The 13,767-nt window shown below is 40.0% G+C and overlaps 1 protein-coding gene across 1 annotated transcript; it reads left to right on the top strand.

Annotated features, from left to right (window-relative positions):
• Nucleotides 1-3,831: 3,831 nt before the first annotated feature.
• On the top strand, nucleotides 3,832-13,388 carry LOC310965862 (citron Rho-interacting kinase-like; the record flags this gene model as incomplete). The annotated part of the gene is made up of 18 exons (XM_083939614.1): nucleotides 3,832-3,835; nucleotides 5,434-5,457; nucleotides 5,974-6,111; nucleotides 6,515-6,680; nucleotides 6,771-6,862; nucleotides 7,035-7,139; nucleotides 7,346-7,515; nucleotides 7,893-7,937; nucleotides 9,749-9,829; nucleotides 9,965-10,100; nucleotides 10,358-10,497; nucleotides 10,637-10,729; nucleotides 10,845-10,953; nucleotides 11,101-11,229; nucleotides 11,323-11,403; nucleotides 11,494-11,572; nucleotides 11,818-12,000; nucleotides 13,064-13,388. 18 exons carry the CDS (start codon nucleotides 3,832-3,834, stop codon nucleotides 13,386-13,388), a joined length of 2,100 nt encoding a protein of 699 aa, XP_083795740.1.
• Nucleotides 13,389-13,767: the final 379 nt, after the last annotated feature.

Raw genomic sequence — 13,767 nt, 5'->3', positions numbered from 1 at the left:
TTTAAACTACATCGCCCCCTAGCGGCCATTAAGAAAAATGAAAGATGAAATAAATCAAATGGACATCCACCATGATAAATAAGGACAGCAGTGCTCACAGAGTGAAAAATAAAGATCTACAGGCTTATTGATATACATCTTAAGTAATTCATCAAAAACAAAACTGTAACTTATGATGCAGCAAGGTTAAAGAAAATCCACATAACACATAAAAACCCCATTTAAAGCCACAAAAAGGTCACTATAATCTCACTGTAAATCCCTGTAGGAATGTTATAGGAATATTGCACCAATCATCGATCAGGGGAAGCATTCAAGTGTGCTGATGTTGCAGTTAATGCTCTCTCGCGTTTATATTGAGATTTAATACAGTTCTTAAGTGGCATTACATCTACCTCATTTAGAAATAATGGGTGCATTTTCTGTGAGAACTGCAGATCTGTGCCGAGTGTGTTCAGAGAAACAGGGTGGCTTTAGCTGTGACGAAAAGGGGTTTTGTTCTTTCCTCATTCTTGTTAAAACTTACAGAGCTAAAAAATATATATATTTTCTTTTTACTGTGTACAGTTTTTCCTTGAATGTAAAAGAACAGATGTATGTGTTATTTAACTTAACATTACTAAACCATCACATATCTACAGTATATAGATTTGTATGTAATTATAAAAACGTTCAAATAATAATAGTAAATAATAATAACAGTGACAGTTATTGACAGTAATTAATGGTGATATTTGATTTTTTTTTTTTACAGTGATACACTAGGCTATGTTGGTCATGTCTGCTTTCAGGTCAAACTCATTTGGCACATGATTTATTACTCATATCCCCAAAGCAATTTAACTCAAAAGCAACTGGACTGGGTTTACACTCTCATCCAAGAGTCTGCCACTCATCAGTTCATGTACGCATCTGACCAGGCTGGGACTGGTCCGACAAGTCCAGTTGCTTTTGACTGAAATTGCTTTGGGGATAACGATGACCTGGAGAATGAGAACATTCACAGGCTTAATACTCATATGTTTTCAGAGGTCGGGTAACTTTGGAGATCTCAACTAAAGTAGAAATGATGTGAATGGGCTAGTCAGTTGGTATGATTTGTGTCTAAATGTTCACTTTAGCCTACAAACTCTTCCTTCTTATATCTTAAATTCAAGGACTACTTTTACAAAACGCCCCAGAATGTGATCAGCTGTAATGGAGTTACACTTGATGACCTCAGTATTAACAAAAACATATTTTACGATTGAACTGACTGTGTTAATTAACCATCAAAGTATTGTATCAATATTGACATCCTGTTTATGTTATGAGCCTTCTGTCATGCCTGACTCCTGTCACCAGGCAACTTATCAACCCAAACAGGCAGTGATTGGTTAAAACAATGCATTTTTAATTAGATGAAACCGATCAGAAGAGGCGATTGGCTCCTTTTTTAAAACTCTATTTTTTAATCTTTGATCTTGTTTGATTGGTTAAGTGTTTGGTCTTGTTTATCGGCTCTTTAGTGGGATATCTCAACAAAAAAAAAAAGAGTAAAAGTGGCAAATGGGCCAAACGAGTTGTGATTACTTTTTTGCTCATTACTCCTGAAAAGTAGAACTTTTTTTTCCAGGATTCGAGCTATAAGGCTAACCCTTTTAGATTTTATTTGAATTTTCTCCTCCTTTTAGTAATACAGTCAAATCCTAAAACCAAACAAAAAAGAAGATATATAAAATATTTGTATGCCAAATTCTTATCTGACATTATTCAAGCTATGGCGACTCTCACAACTGGAATGTGCAGTTGCAAGCAAACATGAGATGACAGATGCAACTCCAGGTAATCCTGCAAACATAATGATGGCAATTCACCTACAGATGGCACTATGGCGACATTATACATCTAAATGTCTAACACAGAGACTTTTGTGCAATCTCCCCTTGTACAAATGCCGTGACAGGTTTCAGAAACCATGGTTACCTACAACCAACTGTCATTTTGTTGAGTTGTTAGTCTGTGAATGCATTTAAATAACTGGTAAGAACAGACAGCATAGTAACTTATAATAACACTGCAAGCCTACATGTTCTTTCATTTGTTTATATTTTATCCAAAGCTTTAGCAAACAGAAATCAATCTGTTCAGGCTTTGAAACCAACTTGATGAGATTGATTAGATTATTAGATATTTGATTTTGATGCTTACTATGCCTCACATCCATTGTGCCTTTGGTTATCTAATGAAACACAATCCTGTGCTTTATTCCTCCATTATTGTTGTCAGCATATAAACTAATTTATCATTGGATTATGAGGGTGTGCGGATGAACGCTTTGAACTTTTGTTTGTTTTTTGGGGCTTGAGTGAATGAATTAAATTTCTTTTAATTTGAACATGTTAAAAAGAAATAAAAAAGCAATATACTGTATGCAGTATATTGCAACCCAATATAAGAGTAACACAAATATAAATATTACATATTTCATGTTCAAAAAGGAGCAGAAAGAAGTTTGCGCTTGTTTGTTCCTATCCACTGTTCATGATAATTCATTGATAAACACTTATCCCTACAACCCAATATGCTACAAATATAAACAATTTCCCTATTTTATACACAACCCAATATGCTACAAATATAAACAATTTCCCTATTTTATAAACAACCCAATATGCTACAAATATAAACAATTTCCCTATTTTATAAACAACCCAATATGCTACAAATATAAACAATCTCCCTATTTTATAAACAACCCAATATGCTACAAATATAAACAATCTCCCTATTTTATAAACAACCCAATATGCTATAAATATTGAAACACATTATAGAGATAGGTTGTTTTCAATCTTTTTGAATGGATGAATAATAACTGCATGCATGCAATATTTTTTTATTTTGCTTTATTTATTCTTGTTTTCTGTTCAGGAGATGTTTGTGCAATGACAAGGAAACTGGAAGGAACCTAGGGAAGAGGAAGGACAAGATCATTAGTATATTGGCCCCAGCTGTTTACAATCACTCCTCATTCTTGTGAACGCCCCACCCAACTACTGTCACCTTCTATGTCCTCCTCCTAAATCTCTGGGTGCAGAACCTGACAAACCTTCTCCACACTGAACGGCTGTCTGGTTCAGTCCCTAAGTCCTGCTCCTGGCACTGCCCCTCCTCAAGCACCTTTACACTTTCGAGTGGGGCATTCAACTTCTGCGGCTCACCGAAGCTGTGAGCTGCTTCAGTCTGAGTTTCGATGCTTTGAGGGATTCGATTCTGCTCATTAGCAAACCCTGTGGCCGTTGATATTTCAGAGCCACTGCTGGAGACCTGTGTCTTCTGGCTGATCAGGTCAGTGATTTTTCTCCGAAGAACCGCCATTTCTCTTATGTTTTTGAATATTATTGTGCTAAGGTCACTGTTTTTCTGGGTGAGGAACTCGTTGGCCCGGCGGAAGGATTCACAATCTCCAGGGGTGGTGCTAGGCTCCTGGAAATCTATCTCGTCGATATCCGTTGCTTCAGGGTCACAGCTGGTGTCCTGTGTGCCCTGGCCCGTCAGGTCATTCATCCTTTTCTGCAACACCTCCTTGTCTCTGGTTAGTTCTTTGTTTTTTTTGTGGAGGATCTTGTTTTTGCAGAGGAGATAATCATTGGCGTAGCAAAGGTGTTCAAAATCTTTGAGGGCTGTGGTATCCTCCATTTCCTAATTGTTATTTGGTTATGAACAGTTAACAGTTATTCAACGTGCCTTTGCTCGCCAAACTTTGGTGCAAATAATGCTCCAGGTGTGTTCATGCACAAGCTTTATACCTGTTCTATGAGAGAATCTTCGACATTCCCATTTGGAAGGATGGGTGTTCTAGAAGAGAACAGTTTTCTGTTTTAGAACAGCTGAAGAGAATTGGTTAACACTGTGAATGTCTTTACACTTCACCAATGGCGTAGGGTAAATCAAGTGCCTTGAGTGCGTGTATGCAAAAAGAAACCATCAGAAATCAAAGTGAATGCCGACATGGGAAAAATGTCAACAGAGTTCTATAATAAAACACAAAAATAACTTGTTTCAACAGCATTAATGGTAAAACTGCGAACCTCCAAGTGTCAGCAAAAGGGGTGTTAGGTTCAGGCTATCTGAAGAGCAGGGGCTGAAAAATTAAAAAGACACCAGCAACATGCAGTGGAGAACCAGCACATAGAAAGTTTTCTGGTGTTTTCTTCATTTTAAAGGCACCCATTAGTGCACTGCATCGCGTTTTCTCCACTGGACTAAAGGTTTACCTTGTTTTTTTTCAGAATATGGGGGCAACCCTGAGCATAAGCAGGTGCTGGATCTGGGCCTTGACAGGTTTTATCTATTTATTTATTTATTTACATGATGTGTGTGAAGTGGACAGAGCCTGTCCAATTGGCTTGAACTCGATGTGGGCATCAAATTATCTTGTAGTAATAATAACTAGCTGCAGCAGTATGAGATTAGACTTTATTGATGCCCAGGAGGGAAGAGACCAAAGATAGGCTAGGAAAATAGATAAGGAGCTAATTGAATTAATTATAATATAGTCAGTGGCGGATTAAGGTGGTCATGGGCCCCTAGGCTACTGTTTGTCCGTACCCACACATTATTAATCATGCTTTATCAGAAAAAAACACTTGAACAGATGAAGAGTCCGCAACCTTGGAGAATTCTGTCAATTTAGGGATCACATTTCCTTTCTGACATTTTTCCACTATACTGTCTAGTAACAGTGAGTGACTATCATTTGACAACAAAACTGACCTTGTGAACCCAGCCACATGATGGCAGCTGATTGGGTAAATGTGTCCCATATCCACATTAATTTTTTTTTATGTTTCTAAGGGCCCCATTAGTTGAAAAGAAAATAAAGTTGGATAACTGTGATCAGTGCATGTTAAACCTGGATCTCGCTCCAAACCAGGGACATGAACTGAAATTAAAACACAGTTTGTTTTGTTCACTGTGCATTTATCCAGCTAACATTGTAACCTGGCTTGGGCCTGACTCACAAAGTGGTTTTAATCTGGGTTTTCCAACATCCCAAAGCTAAATTACCTTTTTTTCTGTGAATGATCACCATGATTCTCTGTATGTGTCATAGCTGCCATGGATCATATCAAAATTTGTAAATAGCCCATCTCCTGAAAAAAGAAAACAACTCTAAAATGATCATCCAAAGAGAAAAATACTGCATTCACTTGAAAGTGAAAGCTTCATATACCAACTGAATCTCTTAATACCACAGCAGCATAAGTTGTAGTACCATAACATAGACCCTGATGTGTGTTTTCAGAGACACTTGACCCACGCCATTCGTCTGGCTAAGTCAGCCTTGCTTTGTGCTTCGGGTTCTTGACTGTCTGTGTTCTTTTGCTGTCTCGTAGCTATTGTTAGATTGCTCTCTTCTTTCTGTCTGTTTCCTCTTTGTCCTCACAGAAAAGAGGAGGGTCACCTTTGAAAGTAAGTCAGCAGTCAACCCCAGTGTGTCTTCTAACATGCATGATGAGCTCATCCCCATGCATGTTATACTGCACAAACACACATGCTCATATCATACATCTGTCTTATTGTCCCAACAGTAACCTGACTTTATATTAAAAGGTCAAGTTTGACGGGATGTACTCCTCTCCCCCCAGCATCAATCCTGCAGTCATCATTTAGATAGCACATGGTTGGATAGGTAGCTTTTCACCCAAAAATATTTTAATGCATCCCATGGTCATTGGCATGCATAATCTAAATCTGACTATACTAGTATACTCCAACATTGATATGCCTAATGCCTTAAATTAGAAATACTTCATTAAACAAATTGGGCCATGCTGTTTGAACAAACTGAATCTCATGGACTTGTTGCTTTTTTCTGAAGTGAGTTTAAGCCTGTAACAAAATATTCTGGTAGTAATTTTATTGGTCATATTTCTCTCTCAGTAACTCCTATCTTTCCCACCTCTTTTTCCTTTTTTTGCATTGCAGAGTTTGGCCGTCGTGTGAAAGAGAGAATGCACCACAACATCCCTCATCGCTTCACCGTGGGCCTCAACATGAGGGCTGCCAAGTGTGCCGTCTGCCTGGACACTGTGCATTTTGGACGACAGGCTGCCACTTGTCTAGGTTCGTATCCTGCACTGTAGATGGGAGTACTCAATGTGGATATATTTCAAATTATCTCTTAAATGAGCTGTACTCAACATTCAGAACATTAATATAGCAGCAAACAAACATTTGCTATGCAAGTCTATAGTGGCATAATGGCGCCCTGAGCAGAGAATGAACTCTCCCTCTGTGTGTGTTATTATCAGTTTCTCTGTTGCTCGTGCATTTTAGTGCATGTGGCCCTGATTATTTAAAAAATTGGGGAACAGTCTGTGAGGGCTGTTTGGAGGCAATCCCAGCACAATTTTTCTTCCAGTATGTTGAGTATAGCTCCTTAACATGGCAATATGAATTCCCTTATTTACGAGACTTTGCATATAAATTAGCATTTTTTCACACTCTTCTCTTTGTTGTATTGTAGAGTGTCACACCCTGTGTCACCCTAAATGCTCACCATGTCTTCCGGCCACTGAGTATGCCACTCACTTTTCAGAGGCTCTCTATCGAGACAAAGCAAACTCTCCTGTGCTGCAGGTCAAAGAGGCCAGTGGGCATGTTCGCTTAGAGGGATGGATGAAGCAGCCTAGGTAACCTCAGACCTCCTTTAGTACCAAACGGGCCGTGCATCATACGTTACCCCACAGCTTTGACAGAATTGTGCATTTGTTTCCTCACAGAAATGGCAAGCGAGGTCAGCAGGGCTGGGAGAGGAAATATGTGGTGCTTGATGGAACCAAAGTATCCATCTACGATACTGAGCCCAGAGAAGGCCAGTAGTACTTACTTACTTACTTACTTTCTTACTTACTTACTTACTTACGTACTACTTTAATGGCTGTATTCTCACAGTTAAAAGCAACACACCATTGCTGATCCATTCCTTAATGAGACAGTTTGTTTTCAGCTTCATCAAATAAAAGAAACTGTTGTTTTTCTTCCAGACTATATAAAAGTTGAGGAGGAGTTTGAGCTCTGTTTGCCTGATGGAGAAGTGACCGTTCACGGAGCTGTTGGAGCCTCTGAACTCATCAACACTGCCAAGTCAGGTACTGGATCAATAACACTTAATTCTGCTGCACTCAGCCTACTGTAGGAGTTTAAGTGTATCACCCTCAAATTTTAAGATGGATCCACATGTCCAAACTATACATTAAATCTCAAAATACAAAAATGTTGACAGTTCTGCTCAGCTGTGAAATTAAGCTGTTTGTAAGATAGCCAACAAGTCTCCTCTTTCTGTATGTGTATGCAGACATACCGTACATGTTGAAGCTGGAGTCACATCCCCACACCACCTGCTGGCCAGGTCAGTCGATCTACTTCATGGCTCCCAGCTTCCCTGACAAGCAACGCTGGGTGGCTGTACTGGAGTCTGTGGTGGCTGGTAGCCGTGGATCTAAAGAAAAAGTGGATTCTGATGCTGTAAGTATTGTGCCTGTGTGTGTTTCTGCTTGTGTCAGGCCTGATATGGATCACAATTTGAGTTTGCCTGTCGGATGTGTAAGAAAGACACCACAGAGTCTTCTTTTTATAAAAGACAAACTCACTTGTTACAAGTAGTTACTTTATCCAAGGGTGGCTGTATTTTTTGGTGTAAATATTGGGTAAGAAATATTGAATGCCTCCATTAAACATCAGCCAGTGCCTTCACTTCGTTTTCTCTCCCTCCCTCTTCTTTTCTTCTCTCTGCATGTTCTCAACATCCACGTCTTCTATTTGTGTTGTCATCGTCTCTGTTGATGTGAATATACTGTGCGTGTGTATCTCCATTCAACTCGGTTGTGTGGATCATATTATAGGCAGGTGTTTCTAAAAGACAGAAGAACCTATCCCCTCTTGTTCAGGTACAGTAAGTAGCCGCACGAATGCTTGGGCTTCAGTCAACCGACAGACTGAGCATGCAGTAGCTGTACACATCTACGCATACAACACTGATACTATTCAGCGCAGGTCAACACTGCCCCAGGTTACTGAATGTTTCACAGACCTTTTGAAAGCATTCAGTGGTCAAACACTCACATCAATTGTACCATACACTCATACACCCACATAGTGCATGGATGAGAATAGTCGATGCTGTGTGCACCTCTAGCCTGGTGTCATATGCTTTGTCATGCATGCTTTTGCAAAAGCCATGCCCCGCTGTATCCCCGTTCACTGTAACATGACAGACACATGTACACATTCCTTCAGTTTGCAGGCTTCTGCTGTTGGTGGTTGTCTGTTTATTGCTGTTTTTGGGAGCACTTTCCCATTCCTCTTACATTCTGGGGTAAATGACCCTGTGAAATAGTGTTACATTGTCACTACACTGTATGTTTTTGTTTTATTTAAATTTTTTTGGCTTATGGCAGCAGACACTACATGACCAAAAGTATTCTGACAACCACCTGAACATTTCACCCATATGTGTTTGCTGAGCATCAAACTGCAAAAAGCTATACATTTCCAAAAATGAACATTAATATGCTCCACTTTTCTGAAAAGACTTCACAAATTCCAATTAATCCCAAACATGATGTCAGGACTCTGTGTAAGCCAGTTACAGTACGTAAAGTAACTGGGAAATTCTTTATGGAACTCACTTTGTGCACAAAGACATTTTCATGTTGTGACAGGATTCAAGAAATGTATTGTCATATGCATTAAAATGCCACCAGTGCATCTCCATATAATGAATAATATTTGCCTGACTGCTCTCCAGTCAACATGTATTAACTATAAACAAAGATACTCTATTAACTAAAGAGCATTTCAAGCTCATTTATTAAATGAAATGTGCAAACAAGTAAACAATGAGTAAGTGTAAGTCAAAAGCAGTGGTGTATGAGAATGTATGAATAAATTGAAGAATTTGAGGTGCATGTTATCAGTGTCATGTCATGTTGAAGTCAAGTTAATTGTATTCAATCAGTCAGCTCACGACAGGAGTCATTTAAGGATCCTTATTCTTATAGAACAACTCTGTCCTTTTAGTAAACAAACTAAATAGCCTTATGAAATTCTTTATTTATTTTGTTAATTTTTGATTTAACTTTGGACTGTTTCTGTTGGGGAACATTATTTGGACCTTTTGAACAATTATTTAAAAGACATTTTCTGATGCCGAGTGTAGCTCATTGTGCAATACACTGATTTAAACTGTGTTTGCATTGTGGCTCTGGTTATTGCTTGTGTAATTGTTATCCTTCTGTGTGGTAAAAGTGGGCTCATGAATGTGTTAATGCTGATTAATTTATTCATGTGGGGATGGACCTTTAATTCGAACCTAACCTTTGAATTGTCTGATTAAACACCGGCTGGCACCCCAAGAAAAGAACATTTAATAAATATAAATAACAGGCTCTGGGTCATCACCACTACGCTGGCCTGTCTAGCTCAGACACTGTGTGTGGAGCTGTTTACACCTCCTTTCTCTCTCGCCTCTCTATCCTTGCTATGAAAATATGTGTTCACACGCTCCGGCTGTAGCTGTATTTTTTTAAGTTTGTGTGGTGGCCGGGGGGAGAAACAACTTTTCTCTTTTGTGTCTCAAGCTGAAAAGGTTTGGTAACCCCTTCTCCAAAGCGACAGATTGGTAGAAAATATGCCTAACCTGCCCCCTCCTTCTGCTCCATGTCTCTCTCTCTCTCTCTTCTTCTTCTTGTCTTAATAGAAACTTCTGGGCAATTCTCTGCTAAAGCTGGAGGGTGATGACCGTTTGGACATCAACTGCACTTTGCCTCTCACTGACCAGGTAGAAGGACAGGAACATAATTAAGTTGATTTGTTATGTACACTTGTTTCTGTGTCCAGTAAGACACTCTCCTGACTGCTACATCATTCTGCTGCATGTTTTACTTATTCAGATCTACCGTATCTTCTCCCTTAGATCGTGTTGGTTGGCTCTGAGGAGGGTTTGTACGCTCTTAACGTCATAAAGAACTCTTTGACCCACATCCCCGGGCTGACCTCTGTCTTCCAGATCCAGATCCTGAAGGAGCTTGATAAGCTGCTGATGATCACTGGTCAGTGCATGATATTGATTTGAGGTCATTATACTCAATTAAAAAGTCAGTCATTGCAGTTCTCTTGTCACTGAAATCTGGTATTTTTAAGTCTGGGGTGTAAGCGCCCCACTGTAAAGGTAGGGACTGCGCTAGATTAATAACACAAGCCGAAAATGAGAGCATAATTGTGAAACGAAAATAAAAATGCAATTAATCGCCCAGCCCTAACTTATAAACCGTGTGATTGTACGTGATTTGTTCGTTGTGTCATCCAGGAGAGGAGAGGGCCTTGTGTCTGGTGGAGATCAAGAAGGTGAAACAGTCTTTGTCGCAGTCCCATCTCCCGGCTCAGCCTGACCTCAACCCCTTCATCTTTGAGACAGTCAAGGGATGCCACCTCTTCTCTTCTGGAAATGTGGGTCACATTGTTGTCACTTATACAGAGCAGAATCCTCCTTGTTAGACTGTTTAGTTGATGAACTGAAGATCAATAGCAAAGCGGTGTGCTTTGTGATTGCAGATATTTACTGCTGACATTTCTTTATTTTTTACAGATTGATAATGGGATTTGTATCTGTGCTGCTATGCCCAATAAAATTACAATTCTGCGACATAATGAAAGCCTGAACAAGTTCTGCATCAGAAAGGTGAGTGGGCCTTCAAGCTGGAGAAGGAAATTATAGTGTTATGAAGGAAATGCAGTGTTTTGCTTCAGCGAGTATTGAGTTTGAAAAGGTGTTGACCTTTTGTTTGTATTTGCAGGAGATTGAGACATCAGAGCCCTGCAGCTGTATCCACTTCACCGGCTACAGCATCATTATTGGCACCAACAAGTTCTATGAGATTGAGATGAAGCAGTATGTGCTGGAAGGTAGGGCACCCCCCCCCCCCCCCCCCCAATTATGAAATGTATTCACATCCTGTATTACTTTTTAAAATATTATTTTCTGTGTGTTCTAACATTTTCTATTGCTGTGAGGTTTCAACATTTTAATCTGATGTTGATTTCTTTCCACAGAGTTTCTGGACAAAAACGACGTGACTCTAGCTTCAGCCGTCTTCGCAGCATCCTCCCACAGCTTCCCCATCTCCATCATCCAGGTCACCACGGCACCGCAGAAAGACGAATACCTGCTCTGTTTCCACGGTTAGACATTTATTTTCATGTCCGTGTGGGCACATGTGTATTCAGGAGATTATTTTTCTTATTTAACATTGTGGATCTTATTTTTTTTTGCAGAGTTTGGTGTGTTTGTGGACTCATACGGCCGCAGGAGTAGAAGCGATGATATCAAATGGAGTCGTCTGCCTCTCTCATTCGGTTTGTTCGAATTTCACTCTGTTTGTTTTTCTTGAATGGCCAGTGTACAATTTTTGATATGAATTTAAGTGGATTTTTTTTGTATTTCAGCCTATAGAGAACCTTACCTGTTTGTGACCTACTTCAACTCTCTGGACGTTATTGAAATTCAGGGACACGCTGCTCTGGGGTAAGGTTGCTTTCGGCTCCTTTGTCAGCACCAGTCCATTAGTTAAGGTTTACACTCAGTTTTTTCCCAGTAAACATCATCATCATTTTGTGGGTCTTAACGGCGTGTCATCGCATATTTTAGTGATTGAATAGTTAACTCTCCATTACTGCCATGGCTCAGTAAACGCATCCACAAGAATTATCCATTTAAGTCACAGCTTTCTTTTAAATGATATGGTGTCTAATGTTTGTATCTCTTCCCAGGCCCCACTCATATGCACACCTGGATATCCCAAACCCACGCTACCTTGGCCCAGCCATCTCCTCTGGGGCCATCTATCTGGCCTCTTCCTACCAGAACAAACTGCGGGTCATTTGCTGTAAGGGCAGCCTGGTCCAGAGCCAAGAGGGTGTAGGTGACCTGCAACCAAACGGCTCCAGACGCAGGTAAGGACGCTATTTATTAAACCTGCTTCAGGCCACACTTACTGTCTGTCCTCTGCCATTCTCTTAATGAACTCATTCACACTAATCTATGTTTGGTGATATTTTTTTTTTCTTTCAACTACTGTCCACACATTAAGAAAGGAGTTAGAAACATGCAGTACAACATTAGTTATTGGTTCTCATGGTCACAAACTAGATATTTAAAGTAAATTATTGTTTTTGAGCAGACTGAAATCTATCTGTAGCACCTAGTATTGGTGTCAGGTCTCTTCTCCCATTCATAATATTGTGGTTTTTTTTTATTATAAAGGTACCTAGGTAAATTAAAACATTGCCAGTTTTAGTCTCTTTTTTTTTAGATTTCTTTTTACTTTAGATTGTGTTGTGAGAACCGTTCAGAATTATTAATTTCTTACTTTACATCTTGCAGTATTCATTGATTTAATTTTTTTGGTGCAATTGGTCCTCCTTGTTATGCAGAGATTAAAGAGTAGCATGTACACTGGTGTTGAGGGATCAATGGGTCTAGCTGGCACTGCTGAGTACAGGTTGGCATCCACAGGTGGTGATGGTGAAATTGTGGCCTTTATGTTTGAGCTGGTTATAAAATAACAGTAACACCTTCATGTTTTTCTTCACAGGAAGGGGAGTGTTTACCATTCATTTTTTTATCTGTAATTAATCCTGAGACGTGTCTTTTGAAAATACCTCCTGTCAAAAATAAAAGGAAATTGTTGTATAAATAAAAATGTATTTATTTCTAACAACTGTGCCTTTATGACTCACAGTGCGGATTTTAAAAACTGTCTTTGTGAGCCAGTCAACTTTAGGTGCTGTTCAAAAAACCAAATTGTGTAGATGGGTTCAGTCTTTTCAAACCATGAATAGCAATGAGCTACAGTTTATCAAACAAGCTACATTGTGAGTCCCTCATCATCCTCACCACATCTGTCGATGAACCTGACAGTGCCAAGCAAAGCCAATGACCTGAGATACAAACATATTTTTCTTTGGCCAATGCCCCCCTTCCTTCTGTCTTTGTGCACCGGTTCCTCCCTAACAGCCCTAACAAGCGTGGGCCTCCTTCCTACAATGAACACATCTCTAAAAGGCTGGCAGCCAATCCCCTGGTTCACGGAGATCCCGGCACTCCTCACCGCTACAGAGAGGCTCGCACAGAGTTTCGACGGGACAAGTCTCCCAGCCGTCCACTGGAGAGAGAGAAGTCTCCTGGCAGGATGCTGGAGAGTCGGTTAGCGGGGTCTCCAGGCAGGGCCATGGCTGACCCCCGGTTAGAGCGCTCCCCGGGCAGGGCAATGGCAGACCCTCGAATGGACCGCTCTCCTGGCCGGATGATGGACGTCCGTAAGGAGAGGTCCCCCGGATGATATAAAGAGCGCCAAAGGCTTCACACCGGCTCTGGTTGTACACCCATGAACCCTGTTAACATGGTTTGTCCATGAATTTTGTTGTTTGTACCAAAAGGTCAGCATTAAACTTTTTTAGTGACGTGTTTTAACAACTTCTGGATGGATCATCATGAAATTTGGTTTATTTATGGTGCCTAGAGGGGGAATCCAAAAACCCTACTTTTCCTGTAGCAGTACCAGCAGGTCGATATTTCTCGTTTTGAGTGTAATGTCCCGACAACTGTTGGGTGGATTGCAGTGAAATTTACACCGATATTCAAGGTTATTCAAGGAGAATATGTTATGATAACTTTGGTGATGCCCTTAGTCTTTAATCTAGCGGAAACTAATTAAATTC

This window comes from Echiichthys vipera (assembly GCF_963691815.1).
Source record: "Echiichthys vipera genome assembly, chromosome: X".
Classification (NCBI taxonomy): Eukaryota; Metazoa; Chordata; class Actinopteri; order Perciformes; family Trachinidae; genus Echiichthys; species Echiichthys vipera.
This window is presented reverse-complemented; position numbering and strand designations above follow the sequence as displayed.